The following is a 22,523-nucleotide window of genomic DNA, read 5'->3' as shown; positions in this document are numbered from 1 at the left end:
AGCATAACTATAATATACAAAGTGCAAAATGAGGTTCTATTTTTATTATTTACTTGCTCCAGGTTATGGAGGCATAGGAATTTAGGGTTTTTTTGTGTACATAAAAGTTTAGGTATGGTCCTCTCAATCCAGAGCCAGAGTATACCTAAGTTCTAATTGAGATTTATATAAGAATTTACAGATTGTACACCAAGAGTGATGGTGGTAGAATTCGAATTTGACATTATAAACTCAAATTCTTAAATCTCAACCACTTGTAACAGCACTCGTTGATGGAATTTAGGCCTTTTTAATAATGACAATTATTGTGTAAATATGATATTTTGAACCAAAGTGTAAGTTGTATTATAAACATTAATTTTTTTTCTAAAAATAAAAGATTTAGGGGTTGTTTATTTACTTCAGAATGATTAAGCGTTGAATGATTCAAATATTGAATAATTCAGAGGCTCTGTATGAATTAGCTCTGAATGTGATATATTGTTTGATAATGACTCTGAATCATTCAAAATGGACTTCTGTGATGAATCATTCAGCACTGTTTTGATGAATCAGTCAGCACTGAATCATTCAGATGTGCGAAACAAACGCGATGAATGCTGAACGGTTCCATTAAGAGGCAAACAAACAACCCCTTATTATCAAACTTATGCATACATAATTAGAAAAAATAACATTTCATTTTATCATCGGGATCACTCCAAAAGATGTCACTAGAAACATTAAAACGAGTGATAACAGGGGAAAGAAAAAGAATTGCGGGTGCTTAAACAGATGAGATGGATACTACCTGGTGAGGCAAGTTGGGTTAAATGAAACATGGGTCAAAACGAACAGTGGTTGAGCATCAGCAGGACGTGTGGAGGAACATATTGAGTCACCCAACCGGAGCTTTTGGGAAAGATTTGATGACTTGCATGGCCCATGTGAAGCCAATGTGGTTAGCAATTCGGCATTAAACAACTTTGTGGTAGGCAAGTCAAGAAGGATCCAGAAGCCATGATACAAAACAAAACATCAAACTCAAATGCATGCTCAGCTAATTACACAATGTTTATCTGCAGGAGGTTACGTCAACGATAGAGTTTTAACTTCATTATTCAGGAAACCCATGGACTTGCAATTATATTCCTAAATATTCATGTTTCGTTCCGTTTTTCAATTCTAATTCCGAAATATTAATAGTTTCGGTTCCATGAATTCTCATAGCATGTTTCGACGTTTTCGGGGGAAAAGAAAACTGGGGTCGCTCGGGCTCGAACAGGAGACCTTGATTACGCTAGACTAACGTCATAACCAACAACAACACGAAGCCATATGGATGAGGGCTACAAATTAAAATATAAAAACATTAAAACATAGCCAAATTCCACACGGAAGAAAAAGAGCAAAAACCGAATGAGGGAATGGATTTTCACGGCCATGAGATGGGGACAGATGCCAAATGGAAATTTAATGGATGACACATGACAGAGAAACCTGTTCCTTTGGAAATCTAACAAAATGTTAAACCACCTTATTGGAACCATGTATTTAAATAGCATATGCTGTCGTGTTTTTTGTGATTGCGAATATAACGGATGTCATTGTGGTTATTGTGGGTGTCACAGTCATGAATTATTTTAAATTTCACACTACTCTAAAACATAATAATTATAATTATAATGAATCATTTTTAATAACTTTTTGAATGTTTTTAAGTGAAAATGATATATATATTGTTTAACTAAATAGAAGACGTTAAAAATCCGTTAATATGATAAGATATTTAATTAATGATAACATTGTGAATACATTATTATTTAAATGATTGAAATTATGATTAAATTAATTAAAATTAAAATTTATATTTTAAACTAATGATTAAATTATAAATTCAAAAAAGTAGTAGGGACGACAAATTAATATATCCCTTAAAAAATTAAATATGGGAAATAGGAATATAAAGTGGATTATGTTTTAAGCCCAATAAACCTTAAAAAATTTTAATCTAAACTCTCCCCAACAACACCCCACCCACTGTTCTCTCCTTTCTCCCTGTTTCTTCGTGTTTTCTTCTCCAATAGCATCAACTCCACCATATTCATCGGTGGTTGAGAGAATTAGATCTAGAGATGAAAACTTTTGCTTTTCTTGATTTCTTACATTCTCAAATGGAATATGAAGCTCGTTCCGTTGCTGCTCAATTTCTTCTCCGGTTTGATCTTTGCGTGAATGGTGAGTCTTGCTGGATGTGCTCTCTGTTTTTATTTTTGGTTTTTAAGTTTATAGAGCTTTTTTGATTTCTTCCTTATCTATTTTTGCTTGATGAGCTTTGCATTTTTTATTGAGAATTCTAGCTTTTTTCATTCTTTTTATTTTTTATAGCAACAGTTGAAAAATGGTAATAGTGTTCTGTTGTCGGCGTTATTCCCTGTTACATATTAAATTACGGGTGTGGCAGACCGCTATCGACGTGATTCCGCTATCCACCGCTAAATCAACAATATCGATTTCGGACAATAGCGTGATCGCGAATTAGCGGCCACTATACGTTAGCGGTCCGCTATTTGAAACCCTGCTTGGAACTGTATCGCCACATCTTTTTTTTAACTCTAATTTCGTTTACATCGTCGGCCGTTGATGTTTTAATTTCATTGATTGCAGCTGTTGGTGGGAAGTTCTACAATGTGACACCTTAATATAAGGCTAAAATAAGGTGTTACTGGTTTTGTTATTGTTGAAATAATAAAACCGGTAACAAATTACCTAAAAATTATTATTATTACCTAAAACATCATTTTTTTAACATTTCCGGTAAAAGTGCCCAATAATAATAAAACTGATAGCGCCTAATAATGTTTTCGGTCATTTTTTAGCGCCTAATAATGTTTCCGGTCATTTTTGCAAAAATTCGGTTAAAACGTCCAATAATAACAAAATTGATAGCGTCTAATAATGTTTTCAAACATTTTTTATCGGTTTTGTTATTTAAACAATAACAAAACCGGTATTGCTTTTTTTTGTATATTAAGGCTGCAGCACGGGAGCATTCCCCAACTGTTGGCTCTTTCCGCTGTGCCTAATAATTTTGACTATCAATTATGTACTTTCCATATTATTTTCCCATTAGTACCCCTAAACTAATGTTTGTGTAGAACTTGTGATTAACCCTTATCATAATGTGTACATATAGGGACGAGCATTCGATTGAGTCAAGTCGAATAAAAAAAATTCGAGTTATTCAAATTGACGAGTCGTATTTTACAACTCGAACTTAACTTGAAATTTTTTCGAGTCGAGTTTAAGAAATTTGAGTCGAGTTATTCGAGTTCTATACGAATTTTATTATAAATATTTATAGTATTATGGCAAGGATTTGTTTCAATTTTTCGACTTTCTCTAACTATAGTATTAAAGTTAAAAAAAAGTAGAAATTGAAGTTACAAATGTATTCTATTGTGGTATATGAGCATGTGGATCACATTTGGTAAAAAAAGAGACTTAAAATAAATGCTTAACACAAAAATAAGGGCCTAAACTTTTCTTCGAAAAACGTTTTAGTGCTTAAAGAATTTTTCGCTAAAAATATATGCCTAACATTCTCTCCATTACATGTTCGGACGTCAATCACTATTAAATTTGGTGGTTAAGTGACACGTGTCACGTTCTGAAAATTTCAAAAAATTATTTAAAATAAAAAATTGTTTTTAAAACATATTTTTTCAAATCTTAAAAATAAGGTTTAATATAAAAATAAGTGACTAAACTATACTAAAAATAACTTTTGGTGCATGAAGAATTTTTCGCTAAAATTAGGTGCCTAAAATTTTCTCAGTTACACTTTTAGATGTCTACCATTAAAAAAACCCATTAAGTGACATATGTCACATTTAGATTTTGTTAAAATGTTTTAAATAATATTTCATTTTAAAAAAAATATACGTGATACGTGTCGCTTAACGGTAAATACCTAAAAAAGTAACGAAGAAAACTTTAGGCACTTATTTTTAACGAAAAAAATTTTAGGCACTAAAACGTTTTTCGATACATTTTTTAGGCACTTATTTTTCTATTAAGCCTAAAAATAACTACAAATTTTTAAAACTTTTATTTAATCCCTTTGTCACCACCGGTCGCCACCATCGGTCTTCGCTAACGCTATCAGTCGACCTAACACGCAACGGCGTGTGACTAGCCAACCACCGATGACCATAAGCCCCATACTTTCGCAACCAATCGAACAAACAAAAATGGAGTAATTAAAAATTTTCATTTTAGTGTTTCGAAACCATAAAAATCCCTTAGATCGATCGTGGTAATCAACCGTTTGATTGGATGTGGTGGTCGATCATTTGTCGTTTGGTCGACATCGTGGCAGTCAGACTTTGGATGTGGCAGGGAATGAGGAAAAGGGATAAAAGAGGGGATGGAGAAGGGGGAGGGAAATGCGGGGGGTTAGGTGATGACACTGTTCATTTTAAAAAAAAATATTTTCATCTAAAATTATTTTTTAAAAATATCATAAAATGACACGTGTCACTTAACTGGGATTTTAACGGTAGTTAACGTCCGACACCCAAAATGGTAACGAAGAAAACGTTAGGCTCCTATTTTTAGCGAAAATTCTTTAAGCACTAAAACGCTTTTCGAGATAAAGTTAAAGCACTTATTTTTGTATTGAGCCTAAAATAAAGGATGAATTTAAAAACAAGAAAATTATTAAAAAATTGAGGGATTAAATTAGAAAATAAAAAAAATATTATAAAAAAGAGGAATTGAAAACATATATGTATTATACAATGAAGGAGGAATTGAAAGAATAATGAAATCAATGACTAAATTGTAAAACTGTCAAAATATTTAGTTAGATTTTTAGTTTTTCAAGTATCTCGGAATTTCAAAATATCTACTCGACTCGAACTCAAAAACTGAATTGATAATTCGAATTGACTCGAATAACTCAAATTTTTTTTAAAAATTGATTTTTCGAATTGAGTAGAGTTTTACTCTTCAATGATTTATTGCATCGATTGTAACACCCCAACCCGTATCCGACCCGGATCTGAGTCCGAGGTGTCATATCAACTTTTAAACTTTTACTGGTTCAAAATAATGAAAAAATCCCCATTAAATAAAACTTCATATTATTTTAAAATAAAATGTTTCACACTTATCAGAGCACATACAATTCAAATCATTTATATTACATGCCAACTACATCTAAAAGAATAAAATACATATCAAACATTTCTTTTTTAATCTAAACTTTGTAAGGAAGATGTTGACCTGTCTTGCTCCTCTTAACTTCTCTTCGTGCTTTCCAAAACCTACGTATGAGACACTCACACGCTAAGTCGAAGACTTAGTGAGGCATATAAAACTCATAATTGAAACTCTAATTCCTAACCATGCATGAACATATCATACAATAATATCATACAAATCAATATAACATTCCATATAATCACATGCATACAAATAGATAAATCTTATCCTAATTATCAATAGCCTCATTTCATAATCAATATTCCATCCATTTATATCTTTTAGTTATCTATTCTTATACTTAACTTCGTAACAATCATAGCATTCATTTAACAATTAATATATTCGACATTACATATAACATATATTACATTTCACATAGCAAAACATGTACATTACATATCATGTATTTGTTTGTATTTCTTTATTAGCCCATGTACATCTATGAGAACTATAGATATGTGAGTCTATAGAGATTGTGCACAAATGTTGTCACCACAGCTCGTATAAATGCACCGAAGTGCCACATAGAATTGCACCGAAGTGCCATATAAAATGTCCCTAAGGACCACGTAGAAAATTCCTTAAGAATCATAGACATATACAAATGATCAAGTATGTGTCTCAAAAGACATCACACATGTTCCAAGGAATACATATACAAAGGATCAAGTATGTGTCTCAAAAGACATCACACATGTTCCAAGGAATACATATATATCCCGAAGGACAGCGTAGACCATCGACTTGGCATGCCAACTATACCCCTAGCTCTCATGACACATAACATGGGCATTATTATTTATGTCATTTCATATTCACACATTCATAACACTTATCTCTTATCGCACGTCTGATCTCTTATAATCATGTAATCACATAGCTCATGTCATTTCTTGTGACATCATGCATATCATGTAAGACATATCAGACATGTTCACACAAATCACTTCCATATAGTTCACATGATTTATTATCTCGTAGATCATATCACATTTTCATACATTTCAACAAATCATTGTCATATATGGATATCACATTTGTACTTAATCACATAGATAATATTATATAGCACTAAAATCCCACAGTTCCTATTTCGTAGCTTATATATTGTTCTTATATCTTTTTATAGACATATAAACACCTAGATCATAATTCCCTAATTTATTGTACATAATTATATCATCATTTATATTCATAACACCTAGCTCATATTTTGTTCTCTTATGCTTACATAGATCCTATAGCATATATTGCAGCATACTAACATATATAACTTATATAAATTCATTTATATACAAATTTCTTATATTCTCTTAATTCAAGTTTACATTACTCTTATAACCTTTTCCTATGACTCCATAGATCTTTACCATGTAATTTCTATATCATAGCTCATCTAAGCACATTAATCTTTCTCATACAGCTTATCTCTCATATGATTATCATTATTTATGTACAGATCTCCTAATTGATATTCTATTTTCATATTTTCCTATAAATCAATGCTAGTTAGTTTATCTAACTTTTCATTTAATACTATAAATAAATTATAATAGTTTCCATAAACTTGACTCATATAATTTATGTTTTGCTATTATATCTTCATCTAAACATATATTTACATGTTCATGATCACTTAACTTATTTCCTTCTATGGTTATCACATACAACATTTACTATTATACATGATTCGTGACCTTATAACTTATTTCACATATTCATACAGCTCATAAGGTTCACATATAGTTACATATTTCGTTTCGAAATAACCCATATCATATAAATTCACACCTAATAACATATAATATGAACAAAAACATATACACATAATACAAACTTAATCATGCTTCCATTCATGCAAACATATAAAATATTAGAAACAAACTTATTACAAGTCTAATTTCCATATAATAATATACACAATCTAATAATATGCACTCACCTTGGCCTCACTAAGTTCCAATCCACTTTTATGATTTTCTCTCTTTCGATCGAATCTTAACTTGATACTCGTTCCGGAACTTGTTCATGTTCGATATCTACATAATCATACATTAATACATATCAGTATCCCATTGATATACTCTAATCTATCATTTCTTAGACCAAAAGAAATGTCTATTTCAATTTCCCCTTGAAGTGCATCGATGCATTATAAAGTGTATCGATGCATCCCTTAACATGTGCATCGATGCATTCCTTATGCATCGATGCATTAATTGCATTCAATGTTTCCATTTTAAGGGGTGCATCGATGCACTTTCTGTGCATCGATACACACTGAACAATTTCTGAAAATTTACCCTTGATGCATCGGTGCACAAATGTGCACCGATGCACATAGCCCATAATTCATTTTTAAGTCCGAAAATCTACTCAAATCAACTCAAATGCTTCATCTTTCATCCCCTTTCATGTTCTCAACTCATATACACATGCTTAAACCAATTTATATCCATACAAACCATCTTTAACTTCAAAATTCTACTCCTCATATGTAACTCAAGAATTAAACCAACTTTGCAATATGTTTTGATTCCAATTCTATGGCTTCTAACTTCTTAATTAGACCATTGACAAGTCAAATTTAATTTCCAACTCTAGTTATGAACTCTATTTCAAGATTTCACCCAAGAACCTTAAATCTTTAATCCCTCCTAACTCTATCATACTTTGATTTTAAGATAACTTAAGCTTTCCTTAAGCTTAGTTATCAGCTAATAATCAAAACCCAACCTTAAAATCAACAATTAATCCATAAACAAAGAAACTCACCTTTGAGCTTGGAGATACGGGAGGAGGAAGAAGAAGAAAGAAAACTCTGGATAATTCTCTCATTTCCCACGTGGTTCCTTATCTTATAAAAGGAATATAAAAATCTTACTTGTCAATTGACCATTTTACCCTTTAATTCATTCAATAATTACTAAATAACCTTCATCATATTTCCAATAAATTATTGAATTATTCAATTATCCTACTTTAATCACCAATTTTTGAAATTTTACAATTTGGTCACTAACCTGGTATTGAGGATGTTACATCGATGACATGACATAACATAACCATGAATATTAAATATGTAAAATTTTAGTGTAAATCTTTAAATATATATTATCTTGTATTTATCTCAATTTCTTAAATAATAAATAGAAATATATAGAAATAAAAATCACGTTAATCCGAGAATAATAACGATTAAAATTCCATTATAAAATCAAGTTTAGGGAAATTACCCTTTTATGATTGTTCGTTTTGACACATGAGATTCATCTCAAATTTTAACTTTGGGCGGATAATTTACTTGTCTGCAATTATGAAGAGAAACTTAGGGTACATTGAGCAATCTAGGAAAACAGTAATTAGCATAATTGAGTCCGTAAACAGTAATTATCATAATTGAGTCCGTAAACAGTAATTAGCATAATTGAGTCCGTAAACAGTAATTAGTATAATTTATAAAAAGGAATTTAATAATTCACAATATATTGATTTAATATTCCTTTTACACGTTATTATGGGAAACATACTAAAATTACTTCAGATTCTTTTTTTTTAAATTTTCATACTCGATTTTTAAGATTTGTTTTATTCGTTATCATTATAATATTAAAGAATTGTTCGTATATTAACTTGTGAATCACTTTACGATTAATACATGATCAAACTATTTTTTTGAATTAATTTAATTATATAATTATATTTTAAAACTAAGTATAATTATTTGATAAATTTAAATTTATTATTATTACTAACCATTGATATGGAGTTTTGTCTTTAAAAAAGGACCAAAGGCAAAAGTTAAAGAAAAAGTCGGTTACCGCAAATAAAATTGCAACGGAAAGGAAGCAAAAATCTTGTTATAAATAGAAAACCAATTTAATCACATTGCCACCGTCACGGACACCGTCTCCGTCTCCACCGTCTCCACCACTCTCTACCCTTCCATAAACAAAACGTGAATTACAAGAGAAAAAAAAAGAACCCTCACAAAATATAAACCTTTTTTTCTGTCGAATCGTTATCGTTGTTTTGATGTCAGCTAAAAACGATGGGAAGGGGAAGCAAGCTGAGAAAGGGAAGGCCAAACGGATCCGGAGCCTTCTCGGAGTCGGGTATTGGGTCCAAGGATTCAGGGTCTTTCCGTGGATGGTGGTTAACTTTTTTCTGAAAGATGGTGTTAAAGTAGACCCTTCAACTCTACAGATTCTTCAGAATTCGGCTAATCTCCCGATGGTTGGGAAGCCCCTCTACGGTGTCGTTTCCGATGCCGTTTATATCTCTGGCCAGCACCGTGTTCCTTATATCGCCATTGGTGGTAAAAGCTTTAATTCTTTTGCTCTGTTTTCATCGTTCTATTTTCGATTTAATCCAATATTTCGACTCTCTGTTTCATTCTGGAAATTGGGAGATGTTTTTCTATTTATCATCCTTTTCCATTTTCTATGATTTTAAGCATGTTAAACTATATATTTATAAGTATTATCATTGGAATCTGGTATTAATATTATGTGTAATTTCCTATGGTCTGACTTTAATGGTGGAGAGATTGTCTGCAGAGTAAAAAGAATTAAGGGTTAACTTATTATTGAGAACCATGTTCTCTACTCTATTTTTTAAGTACCCGCATCTGATGTAGTTCTAGACGTGGTATCATATGGAAACAAAACTTAGAAAATTGAACATACTCATATCGGACACATAGCTGAATCTGACTAAAGGTAAGTGACAAGCCTTGTTCTGGTGTGTGTTATTCTACTAGTTGCTTTTGGTGTAATTTTCAAGCATTTCTTTTTGAACAAGCATAGGTATTGTGAAGGGAAACAGTATTAGGAATGAGGGATAGAATAACTTACGCTGAAGTGTACATTTGGTCCTGATATGGAAGTTAAGATTGGATACATACATCTGTATTGTGATAGAGATCCTTAAATGTAAAAAAAAAAAAAAAACAACCAGATATCACAAGTCTCAGATGCAAATATAGATGGCCAGCCAGCAGCAATTAAGCTGTGGCTGGCATTGCAAGTGTCAATGAGGCCTTGTGCTTTTATCTGTCATATGAAAGAAGATCAGTGATTTCAAGCTTTGAGTCAATGTCGATTATAACTAGGTGTTAGCTACTATGTTTATAAGCGTTATTTACGGTGAACTGTATGAATTCTTGGATTTGATTAGCTGCTGGACACTGAAACTCAAATTAGTGTGTCAAGTTTGTTAATTTACCTGAATACCATAGTTTTCTACAAATACAATTTCATGTTCAGACAGAATATGGCTTATGGACCATTTGGTATATCTTGAAAACAAAAAACTTTAATGGAGGCAAAGATGTCCTTGAGTTCACTCTTTTTTCTATTGTCATTGTGGCTTCTGCTGTTTTGAGCCATTGTTTTCTTGTTGAAAGCAAGTTTCAATAGCAGTAGAACTGGATTATAAATTGCAAAATATTTTTGGATTGGTATTGCTGTACCCTTTTTTTCAATTGAATTCTTATTTTCATCTTGATAATAGTTTTTGCTGTTTCCTTGTTGCAGCTTCCTTACAAGCACTGTCATGGGTAACAATAGCATTACTTTCACGATCGAACATTTCAATCTTCACAATGAGCCTATTCCTTCTCCTCAGTAACTTCGGTGCTGCAATAGCCGAGGTTGCTAATGAAGCTATTGTTGCCGAGATGACGAAATCCAAAACTTCTCAATCAGCTTCCTCAGGTGAGCTTCAGTCATTTGTTTGGATGTCTTCTGCTGTAGGCGGAATCCTTGGAAACCTGTTAGTTGGCATTGCCATGGACAGATTTTCGTCCCAATCAATGTTCCTCTTTTATGGACTTCTTCTCGTTCTCCAGTTTCTAGTAACTATCACAGTTCCTGAGCGCTCTCTTAATCTTCCAAAAAGTCCATCACATGTTGGGATTAGGAAACAGCTTTCGGAGCTTTCAGCTGCATTGCGAAAACCTGAGATAGCTAACTCAATAGCATGGTTTGCTGCATCATATGCTGTAATTCCAGTACTGACCGGAACAATGTTCTTCTACCAAACACAGTATTTGAAGATTGACACCTCTGTTTTGGGAATTTCTAAGGTGTTTGGCCAGGTAGTAAATCTATTATGGGGTGTCATCTACGATCGTTGCTTAAAGTCAGTCCGACCAAGGACACTGCTTCAAGCTATTCAGGCAACAATGGTAGCACTCATGATTTCAGATGTGTTGTTTGTGAGAGGGACTTATCGACTGTTGGGGGTGCCAGACTCCGTCTATGTTGTGGTTTTCTCTGGTGTCCTAGAGATTCTATTCATCTTCAAGATGCTGCCGTTCAATGTTCTGATAGCTCAACTTTGCCCTCCAGGATGTGAAGGGTCTCTTATGGCATTCGTTATGTCAGCTTTAGCCCTTGCAACAATTGTGAGTGGATACCTCGGCGTTGCATTGGCATCATGCATGGGGATCACAGAAAATGATTTTTCTGGATTTCCTCTTGGCCTTCAAATTCAGGCAGTTTGTACCCTCTTGCCGATATTTTTTTCATCGTGGATACCTGATATTTGGGAACATAAAACCAAGACAGAATAAATGTTGATGCTTTCAGGAACGGTACGAAATGCATAACTCTGAAGTGCAGTTTCAGCCTCCTTTCATTTTGAAAATGATTACTTTATACTAACATTTCTTTTATTTATTTTCACAGCAATGTTTATTATCAACATGTGAACAATAAGAACAATTACAGGTAGTTTCAGGAAGCTCGCTATAGGTGCCTCAAAGAGATGATATCTTTGGACTTGTTATGGCGAGTGAACTGCATATTTTAACACTTACACAGTTGAAAAACTTGCTATACGTAGTGGCATGTAGTGTAATGTAAAGTGTGAATGAGATGATAGCTTCTTTTTACCTAATTTAGCTGCAATGCATGCGTTTGTACTGCAAATTAAATGCAGCCGAAACAAACATAGACAATTTCAATTCCTATTTAGTCTTTTGTTGAATGCTATCATAACTTGTTTGATGTCTCTTTATGAAGTGTTTTGTTACTAATTTACCTTTGCCTAAGTGTTGTTATTTCAGATTAGGATCTAGTTCAAGCAAGATTGACATTAAAATGTCGAGATCAAGGTGTTAGTTGAGGTTGTGAACCCTATTGATAGTAATGGACAAAACATTAGGGTTGAACTTATAAATTTATAGAAGATGAACTTCTAAATTTTAGGGGCTAAGATAAATTATATACATAAAATATAAAAAAAATCTATATTACATGAGAATTTGAAATTTTTAAGAAACGACGCCTGTTAGTACCCTTGATCCATCTTTGAATATTGACGTGATGAGTGAATAATAGTTCTTTGTTTAAGGTCAGTGTATTTAGGTCCAGTTTGATATTGTTTTTTAAGAGTGACTTTTACAAGTGGCGCAAAAAATAACTTTTAAAAGTGTAATTTAGAATTTTGAAATTATTGTAACAATGTGATTTTAAAAAGGAAAAATGTTCATTTTAGGCATTATGTTATAAATTATAAATATAAGATTTAAATTATATTTACATTTATTAATATTATGATATATAAAACATATTAACTTAAACTATAATAAAAATATATAAAAATTTTAAGATGATAAAATTTGTCTTAACAAACAAATTTTTAAGTAATTACGATTAACTACTCTGTTTTTTTTTTTAAATTCTCGCATATTAGATTCCAAATCACCAATCTTAAAAGTTTTGAACCTAATCACGAATATTAGATTCCAAATCATTATATATTACTTGCCATTAAAATTAATATGTGCTGTTGACATTGATTAGAAATTTCAAAATTTAGTTTTTGTTTTAAAAAAATATTTTCTCTGAAACAAACTTTTGAGATAAACAAGAAATGCTCCACTAATCCGGAGAACAGGCAGTTATTGAGGCACAATTTTCGGATATAGAACATGTGATCATGGCGGATGCATTGAGCTATTATTTTTAAAAGATGATTAAATTTAATTTAATGTGTTGAAGAAAAAAATAAAATTTCATATATCTATTACTTTTAAGAAAAGAAAATTAAAATTTTGAAGCTCATTCTTAAATTTCTGAATTTGTCATTGTGTGTGATTATCAAACAGTTAATTGATTTTATATTAGTTGTAAATATTCAAGGTGAATCCTCATTTTTTTATATGAATATGAAAGTTGATGGTTATTTTAATTATAAACGAATTATGAATTCATTGAGTAGCGTAAAAAAAGTGTTGTTATCTGAATTTTCAGATTCAAACAATTATGTTTACAAGTGTGTATATTGTCAATGATTAAAAAATTCATGAAATAATCTGATAAAAATTGAATTAAATATTAAAATTAGTCAAATTAAATTTTATTTCCTAATTTCTGGGATTTAAACATATTTAGTGAAATAATAAAATAATGTCTCCCTGTCATTTTATATAATAGTTTGGTAAGGAAGAGAATAAAAGGTCTAAAGTTTAAGGAGGTATATTCATTTTTTGATCGAAGAGATAGTATTATAAATAAAGAAACACAATTGAGTAACATAATTAAAAAATGAATATACCTAATATTATACTCATTTTTTTAATTAAATATTATACTCATTTTTTTATTAAATATTATACTCATTCTTCCATTCCAAATAGGTCTTCCTTCAAAGCCATAATGTGGAGTCTAATATTGAATAATCTACCATTTTTAAAAAACAAAATTGTTATTTTCAAGGTTATCTAGTCGTGTAGGAAGAACCTATGCACACCCACAAAATAATTGCCTTTTCTATCATAAACTGAAATGCATGCATTCTATGCATCATTCGTCCACGTTTTATATTTAAATATTATAATTATTGTTTTTGGATTGGAATAATAATATTACTACTTTAGATGAAGTAAGCTTTTCAATAGTTAACAAGTCTCTCCCTCTTATCACACACGACTGTCACCTCCAAGGGCCAAACCAAACATGGAGATGGAAACTTGCTTCTTCTTCTTCTTCATCATCACCGCCGTCACCATTTCTCTACTTCTTCGAGCTCTTTTTAACATTCAGTATTCCACCTCCAAAACACAATCCCACACAACTCTCCCTCCAGGCCCTCCCAACATTCCCATTATCTCCACCATCCTATGGTTAAGGCGAAACCTTTTCGAGCTTGAGCCGATCCTCCGTAACCTCCACACAAAGTTCGGTCCGATGGTCACTCTCAATATTCTTTCTCGCCCCGCCATTTACGTCTCCGACCGTTCCCTCGCCCACCAGGCCTTAGTCCAAAGCGGTGCTTTATTCGCCGACCGCCCCAATGCTCAGACCGTAATCGGCAAGATTATAAGCCGCAATCGACATAGCATAAGCTCAGCTTCCTATGGTCCGACTTGGAGGCTTTTGAGGCGTAGCCTCACATGCGAAATCCTCCACCCTTCGCGTGTCAAATCGTATTCTCATGCTCGAAAATGGGTTCTTCAAATACTGTTGGATTCTTTCACGTCGAGCTCGAAAACTGGAGGACCGGTTCGTGTGGTTGATGATTTTCAACACGCTATGTTCTGCTTGTTAGTGCTGATGTGTTTCGGTGACAAGCTTAATCGAGATCAGATCATAGAGATCGAAACTGTGCAGCGGCGTTTGCTGATAGACTCGGGCGGAAGATTCAATCTACTCAATTTTTGGCCCAAGGTGACTTGGTTTTTGCTTCGTAAACGTTGGAATGAGTTCTTCAAGGCCGTAGAAGACCAGGAGAAAGTGTTGGTTCGTCTGATAAGAGCCAGAAAGAAATCGAAGGACAACGGGACATTGTCGAATCGAACAGACAACGCCTTGGCATACGTCGATACGTTGCTCGATCTTCGACTCCCGGAGGAAAAGAGGAAACTAACGGAAAAGGAAATCATCAGCTTGTGTTCCGAGTTTCTGAACGCCGGAACAGACACTACTTCCACTGCTTTGCAGTGGATCATGGAAAACATGGTGAAATATCCTCATGTTCAAGAGAAACTATTCATGGAAATCAAAGGGGTAGCGGGAAACCGACAGGGAGAGGTGAAGGAAGATGATCTGCAGAAGATTCCATATCTGAAAGCAGTTATCCTGGAAGGACTAAGAAGGCATCCGCCGGGTCATTTTCTTTTGCCTCACACAGTGAGAGAAGACACAGTATTAGGAGGTTTCTTGGTGCCCAAGAATGGCACCATTAATTTCATGGTAGCAGAAATGGGGTGGGATCCAAAAGTATGGGAAGATCCAATGGCATTCAAACCAGAGAGATTTCTAAGCAATGGAGAAGCAGTGCTTGATATAACAGGAAGCAGGGAAATCAAGATGATGCCATTTGGGGCGGGAAGGAGGATTTGCCCAGGACTGGCCTTGGCGATGCTTCATCTCGAGTACTTTGTGGCCAACTTGGTGTGGAATTTCGAATGGAAAATCTTGGATGGAGATGATGTGAGCTTGGAGGAGAAGCAGGACTTCACTGTGGTCATGAAAACTCCATTGCAGGTCCACATTTGTCCTAGGAAAAGTTGAAACAAACTGCTGCTATTTTACTGGGATATATATATATATATATATATATATAACAAGTATAATAATTAATCCTTCAAATGTAGGGATTGTAAAGCTTAGACCATAAGCTTCTACTTATACCTGAATCATATAGTAACTTTCTTCTATAATTGTGGCAATAACTTTTATTAATCACAATTATCTCATTTAACCCTGAAATCCTTGTGGCTATCTATATTCATGGATACAAGAATGGTAATTAAGCAGATATTTATCTCATAGTTTAATAACTAAAGTTAGTTTTCCCAAAGCATTTTAATTAGAAAGTCATACGGCAAATTTGCTCTAATAATATGTTGTAAAAATGTCATGTAAAATGTAAAAAAAACTATTTTTTCGGGTAGGATCTTTGATACAGTACTTATTAGAAGTCGGAAAAAAGTTTATACACTATTTTTTTTAAAGTAATCTATAGTAATTATAGGTAATATATATTTAAAATTTTTTTAATCAATTAATAATATATAAATATCATAGAGACGGAACTATTAAAACCTAAAATTTTTGAAGATAATATTTAAATCACTTAATAAATTTATAGTTTTTTTAACACATTATTAAAAAAAATTGCCTCGGTCAAAGAGTACGTTCTAATTTTAAAAAAATCGAGTTGGATTAAATATCAGTTAAACAAGATTATAGGAATTTGATAGTAAGTATGAGAGTATGCCGCCCCGCCATGGTTCCCAAAATGATAAACAAAGAATTTGAGGTTCGAAATCAGCGGAAAAGCAGGGTTGAAGTTTCCTACGTAATGTAATACCCGCGCTTTCAAATTGGAGAAGTGAAGATCTTCGCTCTTGGCAGGATCTCTCTCTCTCTCTCTCTCTCTCTCTCTCTCTCTCTCTCTCTCTCTCTCTCTCTCTCTCTCTTTCATGCCTCGTTGATTCCTTGGGATTCCAGTCCCTTTCTATCAGATCTTGATTCAGATCCCTCTGTTCTGCCTCCCGTTTTAGACTCCCCAACCCTCAAATTTCTCTCCTCAGCTTCCCGTAATGGATTCCACTTCCACTCGCTTTCTCTTCGTTGCTTTCTTCGTCTTCTTTGCTCTCTCAGCCACTTCTTTTGCTGATCAGGTAGTTTCAATTTTTTTTAAGATAAGAAAGCTTATTCTTTCAAATTTATGTAAATACTGAATTGGGGTTTATGTATTTTAAAAACATTTTTATGATTTCTTAGGTGTCTGGACTTGAAGTTGAGGAGGAATCGGGTTGGTCAGTCAACGATCTCGGTCGCCGTGGCATGGTCTGTCATTTTATTTTATTTTATTTTTCTTTCTGTTTTGTTTTTGAGAGAGACTTAATAATTTGTAGACTTCGAACTTACTGAATGATTTCTATGGTAAAATGAAATGTTATTCTCTTTAGAGGATTTGGGTTCAATCACACTTGTGAGAACATAATTTGTAGACTTCACATTTTTTAAACGGTTAGTTTAGTTATATTGTCCTTTGGGCTTTGGTCGTTAATTTTGCTTCTTTATTCCATTTTCTTTTGCTTTAGAGTTTAGAGCAACTCTGTATGAATATACTGCTAAGAGCTAAAACTGGGCGTTAGTTAAACCACATGCATATCTAAATATTAGCTTCGTTTTGAGATTTAATCTGGAACTTATACAACTTACCACGTTATCATTATGTAACTTGTTCGTTTATGGAATTTTGCATTTGATATGTATTTTGTGTTGGCTTTTCGATTATGTTGATGAAGTTTTTTTTTGACAGATTGTTTCAAGAATGTTGAATTAGAGGAGAAGTCTGATAATAATTCAATTGGTATCGATGTCGGTTTCGATTCGGCTGGTCTTGGAGTCTTCGATGCTTTCTTTACAAGTTTGTCCATGATAGTTATCAGTGAGGCTTGTACATTCAATTCTATTTTACAAATTTATGTTTGACTTTACAAAATTAGGGGTGAATGTTCGATCGAGTCGAGCCAAGCCCAAAAAGTTCGAGTTACTCGAGTTGACGAGTCATATTTTATAATTCAAACTTGATTTGAAATTTTTTCGAGTCAAATTTTCAAGTTTCTGTTTAAATTTAATTATAAATGTTTATAATATTATGATACTATTTAATTCCTATTTAAATGGTTTTTTTATAACCATATATAATATATATATTTTTCATATGTGATGTACATATATTATACAGACTCGAGGGGCTTGACTTAAACTTAAATCCAATCCACTAACTACTAAAATTTCAAGGTATTCTAGTTGTATTTTTATAACTCGACTTGAACTTGAAATTTTTTCAAGTTGAGTCGAGTTTATGAAATTATAACTCGAAATCAATTCGAGTCGAGTTTTTTCTAGTCAAATCGAATCGAAAAATCAGTTTTTTAAGTTGAGCCAAACTTTGCTCACCCCTATGCAAAATAGTGATGGTTTTCCACATCTCTTAGTATAATGTGCTTTAGAAGGAAGTTTATTTCTATGATACATGTTAACTATTTTGCTTCTGAATTGGTCACATAAATTATTAGAGACGGAATCCAAAGTAAATGCCGAATTGATGTGTTCTAAATGCAATAATAGATTGGAGATGAGACTGAAGACACTTAATTTCGTCCAAATTATAATATATTATTATGTAATAGTATAAATTATAATTTTATTTATTTATTTATTTATTTTTACAGATCCAACATATGTGGCCCAACAGAGTATTCTGGAAACCCAGACCCAAAACGCGTAATAGTGACCTAAAGTATAGGAGATTAGGGTTTCTAGAACCCTCGTTCGTTCGTGTCATCCAGCGCCGCAAACGCATCCAGCCGAGGACTCCTCGCCACGCACGCCTCTCCAACGATCCGAGTTCTCCGGCGCAAGGAAAGCACACGAGGCCAACACTCACAACAAACCAACAACTCAATTAGAGTTTCATTCGGAGTAAAACTCCCAAAAATAGGGTGACTTGAATATTATAAATAGCATGTAATCCCTAATGTAGTTTTTACACAGTTGATATGCAATAAATAGCATAAATTACAAGCAAATCATAGCCATTTCGAAGCACTTATATTTCGAAAAAAGAAAGGTAAAAATCGTACCTTTGCATGTTATTTTTGTGCATTTCCTGTGTTTTGATTCAAGAGTAACTCCAAAAAACCGTTTTTGAGCCAATGACCAAGAGGGAGATTTCGAAGCTTTGACTTCAGATTTACGCTCCCCAGAGGCTTTTTTGCAAAAACAAAACACGTTTTTAAACTGAGGGTACGAAGAGCTTTTTAAAAATCAATTTTTTTCGAGTATTGCCGCCGATGAACAGCAGTCGCCGAGGCAGCGTTGGCCGTGTTCTGGGTTTCCATGAACCCAGGCGATGGCCGGTTCTTCATAATGAAGAACATAAGAGAGCATTTGCTTTGAGGAGAAGAGATGATTTGGTTTTGAGATGGAAAATGAGAGAAATAGAAAAAATTTGGCTTATATATTAAGCCCATTCGACCCGCTTGGACCGTGACCCGACCAGCGTGTTCCCTCAGACCCGCGTGTTTTTAAAACGCAAATGGAGCAATCCCATTTTTAGTCCCTCGTAGATTTAATCCATTTATTTTGACCCTAAATCCTAATTTAAGCCCTGGTTCTCTCTTAATTTGGTCATTTAATTCATTTTTCCTTTCAATTCCATCCCCCCATATTTGACTGTAAATTCCGAACTCTCTTTAAATTGGCCCACAACTTTCTTTCTTTTTGCATTTTAGTCATTGTTATATGTATTTAAATATACCGCTTATTATTTATTATTATTTTTCTTTTTATCCTTTCCGTTTTTTGTATTTATTATACTTTTTAGTATCTTATTATACTTTTTTATATAAATATACTGTTTATTATTATTATTATTATTATTTATTATCATTAACGTGTATATATATATTTTATTTAGTTTCCTCTTTATTATTATTGTCTATGTACATATTTAGTTATCTTTTTCTATTATATATATATATATATATTTTTAGTTTTGCAATTTATTACTATTATATCACATACTTATTTCTTTTTTCCTTTTGCTGTATTGTTACTCATTTTTTGTTTATTGTTTATCTATGTTTTATTTTTATTATTATTAGCATATATTTTATATATTTTATTTCATTTTATTTTGTGAACTTTTTATTGTATTGATTTATTTATTTGTTCGTTTTTATCCTTCTTTATCTCATTTTCTTTATTTTCACTTTTTCATCTCTAACACTTTTCTTGATGCTTTGAGGGTACGTTTTCAAAAACGGTTAAAGGTAAATAATTCGGGTCCTCATTTTACCTTTTAATTAAAAATTACAATTTTCTTAACTAAAGACAACTGGAAATTATATAGTACCGAAAGGGCAATTCAAGGGTGCTAACCCTTCCTTGACTGTAACCGACTCCCGAATCCGACACATCTTTGGTAAGACACAGATTAGGTAAGAAATAAGGTATCCGATCAACCCATTTTGTTTCAAATAAATGATCGGTGGCGACTCCAATCTATATTATTTATGTCGAAGCCCAATTCCGGGCCCAACCGAAAGACGGTTCCACCAGCTTGGCGACTCCGCTGGGGACAATGGTAAGTGAGTCAGGCTAAGGTAATTTCCAGTTATCTTTTTAACGAAAAGGGTAAGTTTAAATCTCAAGGTAACATTTCGATCCTTATTGCTTACTTTTGATTATATTTTTCGAGTAAATAGTTGTTCTAATCGTTTTCTAATGATTTCAGCCCTTAAAGATTTTTCATCTAAGGCTCTAAACCCGAGCTCCAAACCTGTTTTAAGTGGGGTGAAAGCGACGCATTCGTGTGAATTTATTCACCGCATATGCCTAGCAAGTAGCCTTCGGGATGCATATACCTTATGTCTTCGTGTGAATTTATTCTCCGCATAGACATAAAGGAATGTGTCCTCTCGAGTTTAACTTAGTCCACACAAGCTTGTAATGAGCTTAGGACTAAGGGTCTGGCAAGCCCAAGGGGGCGCCGGCAAGGAGAACTCGGGTACATTTTTTCATCTAGGATATTTTTACCCTAACCATGTTTTTTTTTGTTTTTTGTCTTCTCCCTTTCGTCATTTTATGTTTATTTATTTATTTATTTATGTTTGTATTAACTTTTTGCATGTGTTTGTTTTTTAGTATTTGCATCATAACAAGAGATCATTGATCCCTAAAAAGCATTTATTACACACAAAATAATCTGAACAAATGGACAAATGTGTTGTAATACAAGAGAGTAAAAACTCTGAGGTACGACTATGGTCCGAGAAGACTCAGAAGGAAAAGGGAGACAGTCTTCATGGAAACTATGTGTCAGAGCTGGTCAACTATGCCTCTATCAGCCTAAAGCAAAATGACGTGCAAGAGCTTCGAGACATCTGGGACAGTTGGAAGAATGATCAGAAATAGAAGTTTAGCCAACGGTACGGTGACATTACACTTTTACTTCATATCAAGACCGATGAGCCCTTAATCAGAGCCTTGGTTCAATTCTGGAACCCGAGATACAGTTGCTTTAGTTTTAATCAGGAGGACATGGTGCCCACCATTGAAGAATACACTACACTGTTACAATGTGAAAGTATCAGACTGGAGAGGGCCTACCTTAAACACATTAAAAGTCATCCTTTCAAGAATGCACTAGCCAAAGTTACCGGGGTTGACGAAAAATGGGTAACTGACCGGGCTCGATGTAAAGGCAATGGGGAAGGAATTGCTTAGCTTCATATCAAGCAACTGATGAAGAACCATCCCAATGAGTGAAAGGCAATAGACATGTTTTCATTGGGTCTGTATGGTCTGATTATATTCCCGAAGACTTTGGGTTACATTGATGCTGCTGTGGTAGAGCTGTTTGAACAACTCCCGAAGCGAGTCAACCCATCACCAGTCATCTTAGCCGAAACATTTCGATCTCTCAACCATTACAGAAGAGCTGGCGGAGGAAGGTTTGTTGGGTGTACTCAGCTCCTTCAAGTCTGGATCCACAACCACTTTTGGAAGACTAATGGGGTGGCCTATCGCCGGTTCAGCACTACCTATTCACCTTTGGAAGAATTCATCACTAGGAAATGTCATGAAGGTGCTTCAAAAGAAAAGTGGATGAAAGTCTTTACACATCTTCAGGATCGGGATATTACCTGGAGAGCCCCTTGGTTGTTCCTCGGTGACGTTCTTTTCCGGTGTGGGGATTCTGATACTATGATCTTACTCGGACTTTGGGGTGCAGTTGGGTATGCTCCGTTGTTAGCACTTAGACAGTATGGGGCACGTCAGTTTGTCCCCACAATATACAGACTAATTAAATCAGAGTTTGTGTATAGCGGTGACAGTTATAAGAATATGATCAAGGAAGCATCTGAGTCATGGAAAAAAGTATCTCGAATGGATGTTGTTGTTGCCAGAGACATGCTTACTCCGGATTATGTGGAGTGGCGAAGATTGAGAAAGAATGATAACGTCCCTGTGCCAGGCTGTGAAGACACTCGGACTATGGAAGAACATCTCAGACCTGTCCCTTCCGGACTTGAGATAGCCAAGGCAGAGGTTGAAGCTGTGAATAACGAACTGAAGCAGAGGATTAAGGAACTTGAAGCTGAACGTTATCAATGGAAGCTCGATGCCGACTCACAGAAAGATAAAGCAGGTAAACTAGAAAGGGAACAGAAAAGAGTCTGTTTTGAGCTCGGAGACTTAAGAAAAGGCTATCAAGATAAAGTCAAGGATTACTCC

General features: G+C 33.6%; 2 protein-coding genes and 1 long non-coding RNA gene across 3 annotated transcripts; all 3 read left to right on the top strand.

Moving 5' to 3' along the window:
- The first annotated feature begins 9,076 nt into the window (after nt 1–9,076).
- LOC120205394 (probable folate-biopterin transporter 7) lies at nt 9,077–12,149 on the top strand. The gene is made up of 3 exons (XM_039205282.1): nt 9,077–9,568; nt 10,788–11,848; nt 11,943–12,149. The coding sequence occupies exons 1-2, from the start codon at nt 9,286–9,288 to the stop codon at nt 11,825–11,827; spliced, it is 1,323 nt and encodes a 440-aa protein (XP_039061213.1). The 5' UTR covers nt 9,077–9,285; the 3' UTR covers nt 11,828–11,848; nt 11,943–12,149.
- Nucleotides 12,150–14,222: 2,073 nt separating this feature from the next.
- LOC120205393 (cytochrome P450 89A2-like) lies at nt 14,223–15,869 on the top strand. The gene has a single exon (XM_039205281.1). The coding sequence runs from the start codon at nt 14,223–14,225 to the stop codon at nt 15,771–15,773; it is 1,551 nt and encodes a 516-aa protein (XP_039061212.1). The 3' UTR covers nt 15,774–15,869.
- Nucleotides 15,870–16,753: 884 nt separating this feature from the next.
- LOC120205391 lies at nt 16,754–17,688 on the top strand. The gene is made up of 3 exons (XR_005524026.1): nt 16,754–16,888; nt 16,992–17,057; nt 17,536–17,688. It is a non-coding gene; the product is annotated as an uncharacterized LOC120205391 (long non-coding RNA).
- Nucleotides 17,689–22,523: the final 4,835 nt, after the last annotated feature.

Source organism: Hibiscus syriacus, unplaced genomic scaffold (assembly GCF_006381635.1).
Source record: "Hibiscus syriacus cultivar Baekdansim isolate YM2019G1 unplaced genomic scaffold, ASM638163v2 tig00012420_pilon, whole genome shotgun sequence".
NCBI classification, from domain to species: Eukaryota; Viridiplantae; Streptophyta; class Magnoliopsida; order Malvales; family Malvaceae; genus Hibiscus; species Hibiscus syriacus.
This window is presented reverse-complemented; position numbering and strand designations above follow the sequence as displayed.